The 20,753-nt window shown below is 34.6% G+C and overlaps 3 protein-coding genes across 4 annotated transcripts; 2 read left to right on the top strand and 1 right to left on the bottom strand.

Moving 5' to 3' along the window:
• The first annotated feature begins 6,355 nt into the window (after positions 1-6,355).
• On the top strand, positions 6,356-6,944 carry LOC133329135 (SOSS complex subunit C homolog). Of its 2 annotated transcripts, none has more exons than XM_061537631.1 (3): positions 6,356-6,463; positions 6,552-6,667; positions 6,741-6,944. In XM_061537631.1, the coding sequence occupies exons 1-3, from the start codon at positions 6,433-6,435 to the stop codon at positions 6,936-6,938; spliced, it is 345 nt and encodes a 114-aa protein (XP_061393615.1). In that variant the 5' UTR covers positions 6,356-6,432; the 3' UTR covers positions 6,939-6,944. The 2 variants fall into 2 exon arrangements, with proteins under 2 accessions (XP_061393615.1, XP_061393616.1); XM_061537632.1 differs by having other exon boundaries at positions 6,433-6,463; positions 6,756-6,944.
• Positions 6,945-7,038: 94 nt separating this feature from the next.
• LOC133329134 (rRNA N6-adenosine-methyltransferase Mettl5) lies at positions 7,039-8,756 on the top strand. The gene is made up of 4 exons (XM_061537630.1): positions 7,039-7,181; positions 7,240-7,371; positions 8,307-8,530; positions 8,597-8,756. The coding sequence occupies exons 1-4, from the start codon at positions 7,050-7,052 to the stop codon at positions 8,754-8,756; spliced, it is 648 nt and encodes a 215-aa protein (XP_061393614.1). The 5' UTR covers positions 7,039-7,049.
• A 239-nt stretch (positions 8,757-8,995) lies between these two features.
• LOC133329127 (putative aldehyde dehydrogenase family 7 member A1 homolog) lies at positions 8,996-10,698 on the bottom strand. The gene is made up of 2 exons (XM_061537623.1): positions 10,060-10,698; positions 8,996-9,997 (listed from the first exon to the last, which is right to left on the bottom strand). The coding sequence occupies exons 1-2, from the start codon at positions 10,696-10,698 to the stop codon at positions 8,996-8,998; spliced, it is 1,641 nt and encodes a 546-aa protein (XP_061393607.1).
• Positions 10,699-20,753: the final 10,055 nt, after the last annotated feature.

Here is a 20,753-nt window from a genome sequence, read left to right on the forward strand (position 1 = left end):
AAAAATTTCCGATGTTTTATTTATTTAGGTTTTTTGACAGAAGTAAGGAATTCATAGAAGAAGTATTTATTCATTCATCCATAAAGAAATACACGCAGAAATGGTTTGCCAAAGATCGACTATGTCTGTCAGAAACTGGATCGTATAATTCATAGAAATTTCCGATGTATTATTTAATTTAGGTTTTTTGACTGGAAAAAAATTCATAGGAAAATTCCATCATATGGAGGGAATTCTTTCTTTCGCAGTTCGCCGTTTATGTTTCCAACACTCTTATATATATAATTAGAGTCATGAGTGCATGCCCAGTAAAGACTACTGTGAAGTGGGCGTATAATCTTAGGATTCACCACATTAAATTCTTAAATTTAAAATGTGGATGGTTTAGGCAATTTCACCTGTCATGGCGACTACTGAATACTATTCGAGTTACAGAAAGGAGTTCGAGCTCTCCGGACATTACAATTTTTAGTTCATGGTTTCTTCCTTCTCGCCAATTAATGTCGCCTTAAATCATTTCAATGCTTAAACATAATAAATCGTGATATTAATAGGAATCCTATTAGTTGATTCCCTACCACCGAGGTTCTAGAATTCCTCTACCTCCAAATTCAAAAATGTTGCAACTTGAATTGGTTGTGCCCATAATCAATTCGGTGAGTCGGTTTAGCTGGGTAGTTGAAGAGGTGCAACATGTCGTGTGGTCCTAGTGCACATGTAGGACATGTGTTAGGTATCGAGCCATCAATTGTTGCCAAATATGAATTGAGGCGGTTGCACCATCCTCACCACTCGTGTTTGTCGGGGCAGCTGTTTCTCCTCTGCTGCGATGGATGGGGGTGGTCTCCGATTATGGTATTCACTCGATATTGCTCTACTGAGGGTCGATATTGCTCTACTGAGGGACTGCGTTTGTGTGAATACCAATCAGACCTGTTTGATAGGCTTCTTGATCTAGTGGTTCACGTTTATATCTTTGAACCTCTCTCTCCAGATCATGAAGATCTCTCCTGACGTGATTGGGCGGGGGAGTACTGCATCCACAACATATAATTGTATCGATGGACGGGTAAGATCTTCGTCTCCTCATGAAGATGGTCAGCAGTTCCCAGGTCAACACGGTTTCTTTTTAAGCGCCCAAAATGCTGCCGGTTAGCGACTTGAGGACCTTGTTCCTACTTCTCAGCTTATTACGCAAAGCAGTAACTTGCGCAGATGACTTGAATAGGCTATCGAACATTACTCCCAGTATCTTGGGCTAGTTAGTGGTCAGAATACCTGTTTTTTCGTTCCTGAAGCAGAATTTGGTTCATGGTCCTTTACAAAACGACGCTTTGAGAAGGCAATGTGGCAGCCTTAGGACTGTCCAAGTCATTCTAAAGTTCGCTTATTATATGCTTATATTCGAAAGCACGAATGCCACTATTCAATTGATCGTTACCATATCAAATACCCTAATCGACCACCGGATTTCTTTAAGTTCCGTTGTCGAAAATCCGAATATACCAAAATAAATATGAAAGTTCATTCACCACATGGAAACAATGTTCTAAAAACTCGGGGTGGGACCTGCTGTGCCAATGATAAGAAGACACTGACATATAACGTCATCCGCCGTTCCATACTTAAATGTGCAGCTCCAGTCTGGACTTCCTTCCTCAGTGATAAACAGTGAGGAAATTTTCAAAAATCCCATAATAATGTATTGTGAATTACAACGGGATTAGAAGATTCGATTACTTCTATGTGATATGCTATCAGCCGTTTTATGCCAAACATGTCAAAGTAATGGCCGAACGAACGCAGCCATACTTTCGGCTGCTATCTAGAATATATCCCAGACGTCATTCTATCGTAATCTACAGTTGCAGTTAAATCCAAAACAAATCTCCTTCAATTTCGGAGAGATGCTTTTTCTTTGGCAAGCCCGTTAAGGTCCGGTATAGCAATGTTTCACATTTTTATCGATTATTATTGCAACCGGCATCGGAAATGTGTGCCCTTACTGCTTTCAAAGTCCTCAGATCTTTATTTAAATCTGATCTGATTCTCACCAATTTTAATTTCTCTTTTTCTTGGAGCCAATTAATTGGGCATGAAGCCTGAGATAAAAAACCAATTAATTTTTAAATCTTTCAGAAGTTATTCTTAAAAAAATTGTTGTTGTTAAATTGTATTTGGGCATTTCATATGTAGGATTGTCCTAAAATATCGAAATTTACTATATTAAATTAGCAGTACCAATTGATTTTTTTTATAAATATTACAAACAATTTACTTTGATTTACACAGTAAAAACTTTCACTAATCATTTAATCATTTACTTGTCTGCCAACAATTATTCCTTATTAAAAAAATCATCATCTAAAGGAAATATCCACTTCAAATTGCATACATTTGAGTCAGTCATATATGCAGTCAGTTCCACTTTTTTTTTTGCAAATAAATTTATCGAAGTGCATACATCACTTTCCACTTTCAGCGCAATAATAAAAACATTTTTTTTAAATTACAAAATCCCTATTAGATATGAAATTTCTAAGAAATGATTACGGACTTCATGTCCCCATGTTTGGACAATATGATTTTCTTTGGTTTGTTGTCAGGGGCACACAAAAATTGCAAATGCAATGCATGGGAATAGGGCATCATAACCAAGTGGTGGGGGGAGGTGTAAGGATCACCAAAAGAAAAATCATCATTACTAACAATGACAACAATACAAGTTAAGAAAAATGGATATGGGAGGGAGGGTGTCACGCGGTACTGCAACAAGCCATAATTGTTTCGCAAACGACAAGTAAAAAAAAAAATTGCAATAGCATACTCACAAATCACTTTTATAAACTCTTAATTTTACCTTTGTGATGTCAAATATGTAAATTTATTTATCTTTATTGGTATTAATTACGAATTACCAAACAATAAACGCGTTTTATTCTTTTCTATTGCGTATCGAAGGGGAATAAACAACAAATTAAAACAACACCAATCGCAATGTAACAATACAAAAACTGTCAATTATGGGTAAAAAGATGAAGTCGACTATTTATGTGTAACGCCGTCAACAATCGGCTCTGCATGAAGTTATTTTGCAAATTCATCAGCTGATTGACCAGCTGTTTGAAGATGTATATATATCATGGTACAATTATAAAAGGTAACAGCAAATCCCAGCTGATTTGATTCCAACGTAATACTAGTGTCAATATGAATTTGACAAATTATGTTTTTAAAAATCACCCAACAGGAAAATTGGGAACGCATACAATTTGAAATTGTTCTTTATTAAATGTGCTCTTGTATTCAATTTACTCAATCTGCCTGCTGGGAAAGTTTGAGGAAGCAAATCTTTCTTCAAGGAATAACTCGATATTCCCAGCATTCTCATATGTGTTACACATATATATGGCAATGGCTCAATTATAGGAAAGATGTGGAAGCGATAGAAATATAAATTTGATATGACGGATAGACGGACATGCATAAATCGACTCAGAATGTGATTCTATGCATATTCTCAAAAGGAACCATGGGTCTATCTCGATTCCTTTTGCCTGTTACAAACATATGCACAAAGACATAATACCCTGTACCACAGTGTGGTGAAGGGTATAAAAAGGGTTTGAATAGGATTGAGCCTTAGCTTTTGGGAATCAGCTTCGAAATCATTAAGTGAAATAATATTGAAGTGATTACCACTGCCTCGATAATTTTTTGACGGGAAAGCCATCGAGTTGTTGAGTATTTAAAAAAACAGCATGAATATTTGTACCGAAATATTCCTGAAAAATCATCTCTCTCATACAACTGTACAGAAATAATAATTAATAGGTTCGTTCGTTTACTCAATAATTTGTACGAATTTGTACAAATTATTACAAAATGTTGTTCGTTTACCCAAAAGTCCAGTAAAAGAGAGTGAATTGAGAGAGCAGATTTGACAGTTGTGTTACTGAGTATTTGCAAATTCTTACAAGGAAAATTTTACTCAGTAAAAATTTTCTTGTACCATCAGCTGATATTTAATCAGCTGTTTTGTTATGTTTTGTAAACAAACAAAAAATTGTTCTCAAGAAAATTGATTGTTTTGTGAAGTTTTGTTCCATAAGCCGAGCTTAAAAAAGATTTCCAGGCGCATCGGTCTTTTGCGCAGTTTTTCCAGTTTAAAATATCGTATTGGGCAATGTTCCACTTGATCTTTCCAACATATTCGTGGCCTTTCCCTTCTGCGTGAACCATCAGCTGGTTCGCTTTTATATGCCTTTTGGACTAGGGGATCTTCATCCATTCTCACAACATGACCTAGCCAACGTAGTCGCTGCAGCTCAATACGTCAAACAATGCCGATGTCCGAGAATAACTGATACAACTCATGGTTCATTCGACGGCGATATTCACCGTCAACGCAGATCGGCCCATAGATCTTTCGGAGAATTTTTCTCTCAAACACAGCCAGAGCTGCCTTATCTGCTTGCGTAAGTACCCATGCTTCAGATCCATACAATAGCACGGGTAGTATCAGCGTCTTGTTGAGTATGAGTTTGGTCTGGCGGGAAGTGGGCTTGCTTTTGAGTTGCTTACTCAGATCATAGTAGCATCTGTTGGCCAACACTATCCTTCTCCGAATTTCAAAAATGATCTCATTAGTTTTATTTATGGCGGTACCAACGTATATAAAATCTTTGACTACCTCGAAGCTGTAGTTATCAAGTTCCACAGTTGGTCAGAGTCTACTGGACTCTTGCGCGTTGATACCATCAGCTTGGTTTTTTCGCCAGACCCACTTTGGCAGACTCCTTCTCAATTTGTTAAAAGGTGGCTGTTACCGCTCTCAATGTTCGGCACATTATGTCGATGTCATCGGCGTATGCAAGTAACATGTGTTGTTTTGTGTACAGAGTGCCATTTCTGTTCGCCTTTGCCTCTCGTATTATCTTTTCTTGCAGGATGTTAAAAGGTCACACGATAAACTGTCACCTTGTCTGACCTCACCTCATCATCCTCACATAGACTGCAATAATCCACTCCGTTAATGTCCCATTTGGAAATGAGAGATCTAATCCTGCAATGGCCTGCTATGATCGACAACGATTTTTATCTCCCTCTTACAATGAGACAGCAACGAAGAAGTTCTATGGGACAGAATTCTGGCAGATAGTTTTTGAAAACCTGCATCCAGTTTCTGTTGAACATCTGTTGCCGACTACCTCGCAGTAGCTCATAGGGATTTTGCCAATAAAGTAGTTAATAAGAGGTTTTACAAATCCCTCAGTCGGTAGATTGGACGACTGCGAACCCCCTCAAGCAAGCTCATCGGCTATCCAATTCCCTTGTATGCTACTATGTCCTGAAACCCAACATAATTTAACTACCGTTGGTATATGACGAAGAGCACCCTTACAGTCACGAACCGCTTTCGAGTTAATAGTACACGACTTGAGTGCTTCAAAGGCCGGTCGACAGTAAGTGTTTTGACTGTCTCAGCCGCTTTCGTGATAGTCAGTTTCCTTGCAGTAAAAGCCTGCACTAGTACCTTCCGCCATCTTCGACCGTCGGTACCAATCTTCGACCTCTGTAAATATAGACAGACCGGACAGAGGTTAAGAGCTACTTGTCCAGGATTCCTTACTAAAAAACTCTACTCTAATGTCGTTAAAGTCGTTATGAGCGGCAGTATAGTCACTGATGTGAGTGATCCTCTCTAAATAGTCACAAATTGACGTATGTTAAGGATACTAGCGTGGCCAAATCGACTTCCACGTATCCGTTTCCCGCAGCCTCAGGGCACATCTTGCACCCTGGAATTTAACCAGAAAATCCAGTGGTTGGAGATTCAAGGCTGCCTGCGGTGTACTTCGGTACTCAGGATCGATTTACAGTACTCATTTTAGCCAATAGTGTACGATTGTTGACCTTTGCAACCATAAAAGCAACCAATGTAAGAAAGGGGAGTACAAACGTTACATACAGCCAGTAAGGTTCTTTTATAAATTTCAAAGTTTTTTTTAACACTACGTTCATTGACAGATACTTTTACTCTGGGCGAATATTTCGGACCTTAGATTGGTTATTTAGTGGTATCAATCCCTCTTCGGTGATCTTAGGAAAATATGCACTTTGTGAATATCTCCGAAACTCTCCCTTATCCATCAAATAAAATCCTGTGGAATTGATATTCATAATTGAGTGGACTTCATAGACAAAACTGCCTAGTACGCTATGTAAATAGTTGCCTGTACATTGTCAATGCTGTTGTGTAAACGTATCAATACGTTTTTTCCCTCAGTACGCAGTAACAACGCCGCCGCTTAAACACTCCCATTGACTCAGTACTCTGTACAACAGAAGAAATTAAGCGTGCTCAACAAGCTCTCTCCTGCATTGCAATATTAATATTTTTGATTTTCCAATATTTTATTTGTTTATTTGATGGCTTTTCCTATTCTTGGAGCTCAACAAGGTATCCCAACCCCCACTATTCTAAAAAAACAACAAAACCAATCACCACCGTACTAATTCCTTATTGGCATCCCCATTTCCACCTCTAGAAACCAATCGAAAAATTCTGGAAGATTTACAAATTAAACGACAACTCTTACAAAAAGGTGCTGATATTACTCTGGGAACCGGTGGCCTCAACAATCTCAATACACCCATTGCCCAGGTAAATGAAGATCCCTCGACAACTTTGCGATTTCTTTTGTGTATTTCTGGAATAAACGACTACATATTTTCAGATGCCAACATCACAGATACTGGGCCAGCCAACGGAGTTTCAATCCAGCGGCGCTATAACTGTTCCACGAACAGTTTTCAATCCCACGAGTTCGACAACGTTGGGTTATTTTGTCAGTCAAGACTCGCATTACGGTAATTCGTTTATACCGGTATTGCCTCGCTTGGATCCGTTACCGCCGAATCATACTGCTAAATAGGGTTAAATTAAACACACTCGCAAAAACAAAAAAACTGCAAGAATTTTGAGTTTTAGTTCAAACCTTTTTTTAATTTATTGAGGAAGAGGACGAGTAGTAGAAAAACTGACAATGGCACGTATGCGTATGAAGAAATTGGAAGAATTTTTGTCAGGTGTCGATGGTTTTGAAAAGCCAAAAATCTTGTTGGAACAATATCCAACACCTCCTCATATAGCCAGCTGTGTTTTGTATAATGTGGAGGTATGTTAAGTTGTAGTAAAGGTACTTATCAAAGTTAACTTCCTTTTTTGTTTTTTAGGCCCAATATTTTGATTTGGAAGATAAATTAGTAGGCGATTTAGGATGTGGCTGTGGTATGTTAAGTATTGGTTCCTTTCTGCTGGGTGCACAACTAACCATTGGATTTGAGTTGGATTCGGATGCAATTGATGTAAGTTAATATTAAATACAAATTGAAGTGGTTGTCGTGGCAGTCACTCTTCAGTATAGGTCCATGATTGGGAGTCCAAATGGTTTTGCCGAATTTTTCAAGAATGAAAAAGTTTCCTTATAAGACTCGACGCTTTTCAGTATTTTGAAGATTTAGATAATGTCAACGGGGTTACATGAGGAGCAGGAACAAGGTTTTCAATAACATCTGCCACTACCAGAATCTTCGAGGGGACTTCTAGGTGAAAAGATATCCGTGGTGGTATCAACCAGTATTAAAGATGACATAGAGGAGTCCAGAAGAAAAACCCCTAAAAAGGTCTATGGAAACGAGTTGTGCACGAAAGACCCTATGTATCTTTCGATATGCACGAAATTTGGCATAGCGTACTGAATTACGTATAGAATGTTGTGTATTAAGTTTTCGTCCGATTTTATGTTAAGGGAGCATCAAAACCTCTAAATTTCTTTCGATTTTCACGAAATTTGGCATAGCGTACTGAATAACGTATAGAACGATGTTTGTTAAGTTTCGTGAAAATCGGTTCAGATTTAGATATAGCTCCCATATAGATTTTCGTCCGATTTTATGTAAATAGAGTAGCAAAGCCCCTTATATTTGTTCGATTTGCATGAACTTTGGCAGAGCGTACTGAATTAGGTCTAGAATGGTGTATGCCAAGTTTCTTGAAAATCGGTTCAGATTTCCATATATATTTTCGTCCGATTTAATGTATATAGTGTTCCAAAGCCCCTATATTTCATTCGATTTGCATGAAATTCGGCGTAGTCTACTGAATTGAGTCTAGAATGATGTGTGTTAAGTATCGTGAAAATCGGTTCAAATTTAGATATAGCTTCCATATATATTTTCGTATGATTTTATGTTAATGGTTTTTTGTTTACATCTGTGTAACTCATTTTTTAATATTTCAGATTTTTCGCAACAATGTCACGGAAATGGAAATACCAGCTATCGATTGTGTCCAAACGAATGTACTCGAACTGTCTGGCTCAAAATGGGAGAATGCATTTGATACAATTGTTACAAATCCGCCATTTGGTACAAAACACAATGCCGGTATGGATATGAAATTTATTGAGACGGGCATTCATTTGGCTACCGGTGCTGTTTATTCCCTGCATAAATCTTCAACAAGGTAAAATCAAAATTTAATTTAATATTTAATTTTGTTAATTATTATTATTCCTCCCTCCGTTTCCAGGGATTACATACACAAAAAATCCAAAGATTGGAAAGTAAAAGGCGAAGTGGTGGCCCAACTAAAATATAACATAGACAACAGCTATAAATTCCATAAAAATAAATCAGTTGATATTGAAGTGGATTTTTGGCGTTTCGATGTAACGGAAAAAGAATTATAAATCTACATTTTTGGTTGTTTGTAATCGTAAAATTTTATTATTTTATTTACTAAAAGAAAATGGAAACATTTATTATGTTTACAATTATTATATAAAAAATATACAAAAAAGAACAAAATCAAAATAATAAAAAAATAATCGTGTGCATTTATAACAAAACTCACAATTGATTTTCTTTAAAGCTTCGTAAATGGACAATAAATGAATTTGAACTTAAAAATAATCGATTTTTTCTTGAATTATTCTACATTGAAAACAACACCCTGGGCACAAGCCAATTCTCCGGAGTGATTAACGGTGATGGTGGCACGTTTGCAATATTGTTTCCAGGCATCGGAACCAGATTCGCGACCACCACCAGTGTGTTTTTCACCACCAAAGGCTCCACCAATTTCAGCACCATTTGTTGTTGTGTTGATGTTAACAATGCCACAGTCCGAACCCTGGGCACCAATCCATTTAAAGGCCTTGGACATGTTTTCGGTAAAGATGGCTGATGACAGACCCTGATCGACTTCATTATTCCATTCAATAGCTTCTTCAACGGATTTTGTTTTCAAAATATAAACAATGGGAGCGAAAGTTTCACGGTGTACCACAGGAGCATCATGGGCCAAACCGGTAATGATTGTGGGTTCAACAAAGAAACCTTCACGGTTAATTACATTACCGCCAAAGGCCACTTTACCGCCCAATTTGACGGCATCGGCAATGGTGTTCTTATAGCCATCAATATTTAGTTGGGAGTGGACGGGACCGACAAGGGTATTGGCATCCAATTGATGACCAATGCGTGACAAAACTTGTTTATATTTGCCACACAATTCCTTGACAAATTGATCGTACAGCTTCTCGTGGACAATGATACGTCTGGTGGTGGTACAACGTTGTCCCGATGTACCAATGCAACCGAAGAGGGCAGCATCCAAGGCCATTTTCAAATTAGCATCTTCATTGATAACCAAGGCATTGTTGCCACCCAATTCGAGGATAACTTTGCCAAAGCGTTTCTGTACCTCAACACCAACATCACGGCCAGTTTGACAGCTACCGGTGAAAGAGACCAATTTGACACGTTTATCGCTAACCAATTTCTTGCCAACATCAACACCTCCCTGACACAAGGTGGCGATTGGTGGCAAGTTGTTGCGCTTCAAGACATCGGCGACAATTTTGGTGGTGGCGACAGAAACCAAGGAGGTAGTGGGTGCTCCCTTCCACAAAACACTGTTACCACAGGTCTGTAAAATAAAGTAGATTCAAATTTACATTTTGTTTGGCTTAAAATCTTTTGTAGACTTACCAAAGCAATGGCAGCATTCCAGCCAAAAACAGCATTGGGGAAATTATAGGCCGATATGACACCCACCAAACCCAATGGACGCCACGCCTCCAAAATTGTGTGCTCAGCCCGTTCAGAGTTGATCATTTGACCGGCATAGATGCGTGACAAACCCACAGCATAATAACAGATATCAATGAATTCCTGAACTTCTCCCTGACCTTCACTGTAGATTTTGCCCACCTCCAAGCTTACCAATTTACCCAATGGTTCCTTGTATTTACGCAATTCATCACCAATTTGGCGAACAATTTCACCTCTTACGGGGGCAGGTACTTTAGACCATTCCTTGTAGGCTTCCACACCTACTTTAATGGATTCTTCCATTTCTTGAACTGTACCCGAACGAACACTGGCAATTGCTTTGCCGGTACCAGGATCAATAGAGGTAACAACGTCGCCGGAACCTTTCCATGAACCAGTGAATACACCGGGATTTTCACGTTCCAAACCGACATCCTTAAGGAAGGAATATTCGGGTGAATCGATTAAATAGCTGCTGGCTTTCAGTGCGGAGCTGAGATGGAGTGAGGCTACCCTCTGTGCCTGATGCAAGGGAGCATTTTTGAGTAGGCTAACGGCACGGAATAGTTGTGACATGCTGAAAATAAAAAAGTTAAAATATGGATACTTAATAATGATGCGGATTCTAGGCTTAAAATGGAATATTTAATCGTTTGAAGTTAGTATGTATTACATTATTCATAATAGGTTCAGGGCCCATTGTAATCTTATAAAGTTTTATGTTTTTTTTTATAAATACACACCCATTTTTTTCTAATTCTAAAGAAAGTGATAATCCTATACATACATCAAGAAAAATATATATGAGAAACTTATCACTGAAAATCTTTTGAATGTATTTTTAGTTCAGATTATCGTTGAAACTAATAAAAATGTATGTCTATCGATATGTTCATTTTGTTACTATAGAATACATTCGAATAATCTAAGAAACCACCAGTAGACTTGTTTTTTCGTTTTTTGTTTCTGTTTTTACTGGTGATGATAACAAATCTCAACATTCACACCATACAAATTATAAACACTAGAAACTTTATCTCGGAATATAATGTGTATGTCTATGCATGCTGAAATTCAAGATACAATTTGAAAAACAGTATAAGTAAACGGAGATAAATACACAATTGATTAGAAATTTATTTGCTATAATCTAAAGTTGAATGGCCATATGTTCAATATTCGATTTGTTTCAGGCAAATCGAATAAAAAACTTGCTGTTGGTTACAACTTCTCGATGAGGATTAATTGTTATATATGCAATAGAATTGAAAATTTAAAGCCACTGGGTTTGTCAAATCCAGTATAATGTAAATGTGAATTCAAACGAATATTACATTGGCATTAAAGTGTTGTTTAAAAGCTAAACCGCATATACAATAGAACCTTTTTACCAGGTTAACCTACTTTATGAGGATTTATTTGACATATATGCAAAGGAATTGACTATTGAAACCCACTGGGTTAAATGAAAAAAGTACTACTACTTCAAGAATTCTTATATCATCTGATCTACTAATTGATTGATTCAGAATGCAAAATACATCACAAATAGGGGTTTTAGAGAAATGTTCTCAGCAAAAATACCACTTTGGGTGTAGATTACTATGTGAATGTTGCACTTTCGAGGTACATATCGAGTTGAGCTTAAAAAAATATAGTAATTATCAAGGTTTAATAAGTCAGCTCGTAAAATATCGGAGGTTAAAATGTCAGTAGTGCATAAAGATATATATTACAATAGTTAAGATAAAGACTTGAAATTTTGCACATAGATTGCTATTACACCTAGGGTGCTTGGTATTTTCGGTAACATCGAAAATATCATTGCAGAATTAGTAAATATACGTTTTCAAAAAATAAACAATGGGAGTGAAAGTTACACGATGTACCACTACATCTTTTTTAAATTGCAATTCATAACATTGCAGTTGTAATTCATAATTTTAAACATTTCGAATTTTGTGGGAACGTCGTCCAATTCCATATATATTCCATGTCCTCGAATTTGGTTTTAATTTGAAAATAATATTTCGATACGCAAAGTTTTGGATCAAGTCTGTGTTCGAAACCCGTAATATTGGTATATATTTATTTGATAATTTATTCAATCTAATATAATGGTTCTACCGTTTTTAATAATGGTTCCTATTGGTCAGAGAAGATGTCCTGAATTAAAACGGATTATCAAATACTTTGGTCCTTGTTTCGAATATATGGTGACCGATTATTGGAAAAAATAAATGATAATATATGACATATATATATATATTATAGCTAAAAATTAAAGCATGGTATACCATGCTTTAATTTTTAGCTATAATAAGGAAGGTAGTCTCATGCACTCATATGCTCAAAATTTTTTCTTAGTCCCAATTTATATTAGGCGAGTTTAATTGCGGCAAGTCTTTGCTTAAAGGAGAGAGTGGCAAGAAGAATAGAAATTGAAAAAAATTGTTCGTACAGTAATTTTCGTTCAATTCGTTTTGTGTATTTTGTTTGTAGTGTCAGTAATTTGAAATACCAATCCAGAACATTGTCGCAAAATGTAAAAAAAAATATTTTTGAAATCGACTTGCCTTGTATAGACGAATGAAGCAAGTTCAAAAGAGAACGATAAAAATTGCCGTAAGTAAATTCGCCTAATATAAATCAGGACTTACTGTATTTTCATTGTCAAAAATTATAATTTTTATTTCCTCCTTGTGCAAGGTGTATTTAATAAGGTATATGCATCAAACCATGGTATAATAATAGAAGGTAACAGCAAGTGTTGTTGTACAAAAAACGATACAACAACCACATGGAAATTTGTTGTTGTAAGTTCTACTAGTGTCAACTCATTTGACAGAAAAATGTAAACAAACAAACAAATTATCATAAAATTATTTTTATTTTGAAAATGAAATATTTTCGAATCCTCAAAATAAAAATTGAAAAACATGACTGAAAATCTTTCAAAGTTATATTTCTATCGCTTCCACATCTTTCCTATAACTGAGCCATTGCCACATATATGTGTAACACATATGAAAATGCCGGGAATAGCGAGTTATTCCTTGAAGAAAGATTTGCTTCCTGAAACTTTCCCAGCAGGCAGATTGAGTAAATTGAATACGGGAGCATATTTAATAAAGAACAATTTCAAATTGTATGCGTTCCCAATTTTCCTGTTGGGTGTATAAAAACATAATTTGTCAAATTCATATTGACACTAGTATTACGTTGGAATCAAATCAGCTGGGATTTGCTGTTACCTTTTATAATTGTACCATGGCATCAAACAACAAATATTTTACAAAAACAACATTGTTGTTATATAAATTATAAATTGTCATGCTGACATTATGGTTTTAATTTGAAAATAATATTTCGATACGCAAAGTTTTGGATCAAGTCTGTGTTCGAAACCCGTAATATTGGTATATATTTATTTGGTAATTTCAAGAACTATTATTTAAGGAATAATTAATGAATTTGTGTATTTTTCGGTTATTGGCGGTGTTAGGTCAGTGAAAAATAATGTTTAAGACCTGGTCGTGATTAATTTTAAGTTTCCCACATGTAGCCCATGGCTCCTTGTGATGTTGTTTATATGGTGGATTCCAATCTATTTTTTCTATGAGGTGGCTTCAAATCTTGCCTTCTTAAAGAAAATTGAAGGACACAATTCCCCGGCCAAAGACTAAATCGTGGAAATTGTGTTGACCGTATAAAATCTTTCCATGTGCGTATTTAAACTCCGACGAGAATTGTGACAAGCACCAAGGGACCGATTCCAATATAGGCTAACATAATCTGCTCGATTTTATGAGTTACTGGGATTTCTGGACAGATTTGCACACATAACATAAAATATGTAGACCAATTGGTAAACGGGGTTATAACTGAGCCTAGGTTTCTTTTCCGCCCGCCTCTATGAATGTAGTTTTCTTGAATTTTTATAATTAGCCTCAATTTAAAGACCATTTTTGAAATCGAAATATAATATTGAAAATGTTTTCGACAATTCGCTTTACAAACAATAAAAAAATAGTGTGAAACCATATGATTGTCACTTACACCTTATTAAATACACCTTGGCTTTGTGCGTACTGCCGATGGAAAAATAACAAACTTTTCATAGACTAAAGATCAAACCCGGAGGGATCCAGGAGGGACAACAGATCATTACTAAATCGTAGCTGTGGATTATGCTAACATTTAAAAAAAGTGGATACCAATCATCAATCGCTGGCTTAACGTAAAATGTCAATAAGTCCACTTTTCCTAGACAATGAGATTTTGATACAGATACATTCTCAATAAAATACATCGATTTAATAAAAAATCTACAATTATCTCATTTTTTGTTGTTTTGTAGTGATGAGTAAAGCGATAATTATTACCTTTTTGCCTTCTGGGGACAATACACCCAACAAAAAACTAAGGAAACTGATGAGGATCAGAGGCGAGATCTGAAACTATAGTCTTCCCTACCTTACCCTATAGAATAAGACTTTGTATAAATATTGAATTAAAATTATTATAAAATATATATATATATATATTTTCAATATATTCAAATATGCCATTCGTCGTACGTAAATGGTTACGGTTTCAAATATAAATTTTATTTGAAAATGACAAAATCAAGTACAAAGTTGCTGGGGATGTCATTATCGATTTAGCAAATGAGACTACCTTTAATAATTATGCCATGGGTTGTAAAGTTTTATGGTTGAAGAGGTAGGAGATCTCAATTTAATTTAATTTCGAAAACATACTTTTATTGATAGACAATTATTATGTTTTTGTTGTTAAGCGAATCTAACATCCAAAGATTTATGTTATCAGTTGTTATTTTGCAAACACTAGACTAGACTAAGTACTAAGTAAATATTTTGTATTGTCCTTTTTGTTGGCACCGATAATTCATATCTGAATGGAAGATTAGAAAAAGTCCAATATCGCATATTCATATTAAGATTTCACAACTACATATGTTTGTATCTGTGTGGCGGCTTTTTATTTTTTAAATTTTTTTTTAATATACCAAATCAATTTTTAATGGAAAGTAGTTAAACAATTTGTGTCAATCTTAATTATTTTTTTTTATTTTTGTATATTTTACTAGAAATATATATCCAACCTATTTGTGTCGATTATTTCAAAAACTCTGTTTATAAATATATAGCTCTTTGAATTAAATAATCGTCTTGAACGATTTTGTCGTATATTAAAAAAAAAATATTTTAAAAATATGTTTTTTGTATTTTTTTATTAAATTGTGGTTACATTCTTTCTTTTAAAGAATTCAGTCAATTTTATTTTCACTAAACTCAATTTCTTCTTTATTTTGTATTTAGTTGCAATTTACCACGCTATTGTTGCACTAATTGACTGATAATACCACCATGATCATCTAAAATTTATTTTTCATTGTTGTTCTTATACTCACTTGTTTAAATTGTATGATAAAATATTTATTTTTTCGAATACAAATTCAATTTATGACCGGCTCGCAAGTGTTCCTCGGCGTTGAACTCAATACGATGTCTCCGTTTTAACTAAAATTGAATTTCATTCGGCAGCTACATTGCGCCGGCCTTTTTCGGGAGTTCTCTTCTTATCAGTAAACCGGCGTTTCGAATACAATATGTACAATATTGACAAACAAATACACATATTTCGAATTGCATTAGAGATAAGGTAGCAGGGTTGCCATAGACGTCTATAGCTAGGTACTTATAAACCACAGGTAATTAGAAAAAATTAAACCCATGAGAATAGAAATAAAAGTGTTCAATTTCTTTAAAAAAGTTAAAATACTAATGTATATGCAGTTTAAAAGTGTTCAATTTCGTTAAAAAATTTTAATACATTGACTCGTTTTAGAAAAATTTTAAAAACATTTGTTGTAAAAACAATTTATTTTAGATTTGATTGGATGCGGTATATTTGGAATAGAGAGAATTATTCATATCTATTTTCTCTCTAGAAGATGACAATGAGCAACATTTTCATGAATAATGATAAATTTTTAAAATTTTGGACAATTTTTTATTGAAAATTTTATAAAAGAAATGTAGTAACTCTATTATTAGAAATATTTAAAGAAAAATAACAGCCGGTATACTGATAACTGTCACAAACGTGTGTACGCACATACATACATATGTAATTTTGGATTTATAAATCTGTCACTTTGAACGAGAGATATTGCACTTTCTCTTATCTTCCTCTCTGAAATGAATTATCTTTGCAGACAAAAAGGACAATACTAAACATTTACTTTACCCCTTATTGTGTGTTTGCGATGTAATATAACTGATTAGATAATGTTTTCAATTGTCCGATCACTTAACAACAAATATATTTTTTGTAAAAAATTCAAATCAATCTTGAATTTTATCTTAAATAATAAATTGAGTGAGATACATGTTCCCAAAGACAGGGTTTTAATTATACCCTTCACCACACTGTGGTACAGGGTATTCTGCCTTTGTGCATATGTTTGTAACAGGCAAAAGGAAACGAGATAGACACATGGTTCCTTTTGAGAATATGCATAGAATCACTTTCTAAGTCGATTTATGCATGTCCGTCCGTCCGTCTGTCTGTCTGTGCATGTCTGTCTGTGCAGACATTACTCTAGGCATGAGCCTAGAGTAATGTCTGCCAAGTTTTGAGAAAATCGGTTCAGATTTAGATATACCACCCATATATAGTTTCGTCCGGTTTCAATATCCCAATATATCTTTCGATTTGCACGAAATTTGGCATATCGTACTGAATTGAGTCTAGAATGATGTCTGCCAAGTTTCGTGAAAATCGGTTCAGATTTAGATATAGCTCCCATATATATCTTCGTCCGATTTTAGGTAAATAGTCCACTAAAATCCCTGGAAATCTTTTGATTTGCACGAATTTTGACATAGCGTATTGAATTAAGTCTAGAAAGATGTGTGTTAAATTTCGGAAAAATCGTCCGTCCGACTTTACTGCTTTCCTTACTGGTTTAGTAATGGTAATACTAACCAATACATACAAGAATACATATACCCCTGTAAATACTTATCCAGTCTCTGTACTTCTGGAAAAAATGTGTACGGCGTAGAATGCAAATTTTGTAATTTTTCACACAAAAGTTTTCTGACCCTCTTATTCTTTAGCGTTTTTCCCATTTCAAATTATGCGAACTCTAGAGCGACAAAAAGTAACCAGTAATGAACGTTTAAAAGTCGGAACGGGACCTTCATTACTTTGGGTACATACAAGAGATGAAATCGGCTTAAAATATATATGGAAGCTATATCTAAATCTGAACCGATTTCGATCGGTTTCGATTTCGAAACTTAGCACACGTCGTCATAGACGCAAATTAATACGCTATCTCATCTCAATCGGACTAATAATGGGAGTATGGTGCAAATTTATATAAAATCGGAGAATAATATATAGGGGAGCTGTATTTTAATCTAAACCGATTTTAACAGAACTTAACACGAATCATTATAGACCTCATATAATACGCTAGTAACAATTCCGTGTAAATCAAAAGAAATAAAGTTGCTCTTGTGCGTCATTTACATGAAATCGGACGAAAATATATATGGGGCTATATCGAAAACTGAAGCGATTTCAACGAAACTTATTTCATTCTACAGAAAATTCAGTACGCTATGCAAATTTTCATGCAAATAGATAGAAATATAGGGGCTTTGGTGCACATTTTACATAGAATCCGAAAAAATGGTAGTTATATCTAAATCTGAACCAATTACAATGAAACTTAGCACACATCGTTCTAGAATCAATTTAATATGCCATGCACAGTTTCGTGTAAATCTTAAGAAATATATTGATATATTGACATAAAATCGGGCGAAACTATATATGGGAGCTATATCTAAACCTTGACCGATTTAAACAAAACTTCATATACGTCAATCTGTGCAAAATGTTGTCTCAATTGGCCAAAATTTGTGACGTGGGCGAACTATTGTGGGATCGGACAAACCTACATATAGGAATTATATAAAAATTTGAACCGTTTTTCACCTAGGTTCGTCCGTGATTCAAATTTCATTTAATTTGGATCATAAATGAGACTTGTACATTGTTTACAATTTAACATGGACAGACGAACGGATATTCATAAATCGCCTCAGAAAGTGATTCTATTCATATTCCCAAAAGTAACCAGGGGTCTATCTCGTTTCCTTTTGCCTGTTACAAACATATGTACAAAGACCTAATACCCTGTACTTTTGGTCGATTTTAGCAAGCTAAATGATGTCACAATAATGGTCTTCTTCGGCCAGAACCGGATATGCTCTGACCGTTACTTTGTATACATATTTAAGTTTATTCGTATTTAAGTATAAAAATATTTTTTTAATAAATATAAGCATCGTTATAAACTATAAACAAATTTCTTTATATGGGCAATATTGCCAATTTTTTAATATTCCATTTTCAAAAAATCAGTTTTTTTTTGTATTTGTGGCACATCAATGATTTTTGGTACACATATAGAGAAAAATGTTCTGACTCCGAAACCGTTTGCGATCAAATTATTGGTTGATGCGCGCAAAAGTTATCGAGGTTTTAATTTTGGGCATAAGAAAAAAATCTTAAAATTACGCCTTTTATTATATTGACCAAAAACGTTGATATATATCTTCCTCCGTAAAGTAAGAATTTGAATATATTATAATAATCGCGATAAAGTTGCACATCTTCGCGAAATATGAGAAAAATGATAAAAATATAGTAGATTACGTCAATATTTTCATTATATTAATGACATACACACACATAAAAATGTATATAAAAATATCTACATATTCTAAACACCATGATGAGTCAAATGATATTAAAATCACATAAGTCCGTGTAGCGGTTTGTAAATCAGAACGCAACAAATCAAGATATTGAGGAAAAATATTTGTTTTTGGTTCGAAAAAATAATGTCATCATATTTATTTTTTAATTTTATACAAGAAATTTCAGAAAAAAATGTTGGGGTTATTCTGCTATTTTACCCGAATTTCGCTGAAAAATTGACATATTTAAAAATAATCACATTTGGTGTATAAGCATACACACTTCCGATAAATCTTGGGGTTCTATAAATAGGAATAAATCTTAAAATAAAATAATATTATGAAATATACACTTTAAATTGCGTCTAAATTGCGTAATTATCAAAATCATTTGGTGCGCATGCGGTTTCCAGGAAGTACTGAAGTTTATCTTCCAATCCATATATATTTTGCGAAATTTCATTTGACAGCTAATATGTGCCACACGTTGCATTGAAGTACCCAAATAATCGTAAAACGCGAATAATTTCCGAAAACTCCATATGCCATTAACGCGCATCCAATTTCGGTGTGTACCTTAAAAAAATACATCGATCTATACCGATTTCAATGTGGTCCATTAAGAACCATGGATGTGTCAGCTCACTATTTTTGAGATAAATTGGGTACATCTCTCTTTCGGCTGAAGTTTTTAAAGTTCTCTTTTCGAAAAAGATCAAAATCCGTATGAGGTCATTTATTGAAGCGGAATTTATCCACAGAAAACGCAATTAAATCCGCGATATTTTCAAAAACATTTTTTGCCAAATTTCGTGTTTTTGAAAGGCCAGTTCCCGCCGTTCTAGTAGATGGATTTTCACGAAGAAGATTTTATATCATCCGAAACGTAAAAAAACCTTATTGATCGCGGGTACCCATATCATTCAGTTAACAGATCAAAAAATTTGGCCCCAAAAATAGGGTTTTTAGAAATTTGATCGCACAAAATTCGCACCTTCGGATGAGTATCACTCTGAAGCTGTGCATACTATATACACAAAATACATATCAAATTACGCAGATTCGCGACTACAATAATCTTATAATCGATTTATAGAAATTCTTGTTTGCGTATTAAAACTAGAAGTAAAATTAAAAAAAAACACTCAAAATCGAGCTTCAAAATGTCAGCATCATTTAAAGGTAGATGCAGTTAAAATTTTGAAAAATGATACATAAGTGGCTTAGTCCCCATTTTGTTGGCTTCTAGTTTTACTTTGACACGAAGACCGTGAAATGAGTGGCTTAGTCACAAATCGATAGTGAACATAAAAAAACTGGTTCGCCTCAACCTGTTTTTACACATTTTTTTACATTAAAGTAGACACAGCTTCCTCCAAAATAAAGTTTGGAGGTCAATATCATGAACAGTTTGCAACGACAGACCAATTAACCCAAAACTATCCTCTTTTTTTCATATACTTAAGTAATTCCCGAGTTATAAAGGCGCAATATTGCCCATATATGGGGGCTATATCTAAAACTGAAGCGATTTCAACGAAACTTATTTCATTCTAGAGAAAATTCAGTACACTATGCAAATTTTCATGCAAATAGATAGAAATATAGGGGCCTTGTTGCACATTTTACATACAATCCGAAAAAAATGGTAGTTATATCTAAATCTGAACCAATTACAATGAAACTTAGCACACATCGTTCTAGAATCAATTTAATATGCCATGTACAATTTCGTGTAAATCGTAAGAAATATATTGAGCTTATAAATTGGACGAAAATATATATGAGAGCTATATCTATATCCAAACCGATTTTCAAGAAACT

This window comes from Musca vetustissima, unplaced genomic scaffold (genome assembly GCF_032173495.1).
Source record: "Musca vetustissima isolate MV318-11 ecotype Yass unplaced genomic scaffold, APGP_CSIRO_Mvet_v1 utg7330, whole genome shotgun sequence".
NCBI classification, from domain to species: Eukaryota; Metazoa; Arthropoda; class Insecta; order Diptera; family Muscidae; genus Musca; species Musca vetustissima.

What these genes read in the sequence shown, in the direction of transcription:
- LOC133329134 (XM_061537630.1), top strand. Translation starts at nt 7,050, where the DNA reads ATGGCACGTATGCGTATGAAGAAATTGGAAGAATTTTTGTCAGGTGTC. An exon ending in GTGTTTTGTATAATGTGGAG is followed by an intron (nt 7,182 to 7,239) that starts GTATGTTAAGTT and finishes TTTGTTTTTTAG; the next exon opens with GCCCAATATTTTGATTTGGA. An exon ending in TGGATTCGGATGCAATTGAT is followed by an intron (nt 7,372 to 8,306) that starts GTAAGTTAATAT and finishes TTAATATTTCAG; the next exon opens with ATTTTTCGCAACAATGTCAC.
- LOC133329135 (XM_061537631.1), top strand. Translation starts at nt 6,433, where the DNA reads ATGGCTTTTCCTATTCTTGGAGCTCAACAAG. An exon ending in TATTCTTGGAGCTCAACAAG is followed by an intron (nt 6,464 to 6,551) that starts GTATCCCAACCC and finishes TTCCACCTCTAG; the next exon opens with AAACCAATCGAAAAATTCTG. An exon ending in TCAATACACCCATTGCCCAG is followed by an intron (nt 6,668 to 6,740) that starts GTAAATGAAGAT and finishes ACATATTTTCAG; the next exon opens with ATGCCAACATCACAGATACT.
- LOC133329127 (XM_061537623.1), bottom strand. Translation starts at nt 10,698, where the DNA reads ATGTCACAACTATTCCGTGCCGTTAGCCTACTCAAAAATGCTCCCTTG. An exon ending in GGAATGCTGCCATTGCTTTG is followed by an intron (nt 9,998 to 10,059) that starts GTAAGTCTACAA and finishes TTTATTTTACAG; the next exon opens with ACCTGTGGTAACAGTGTTTT.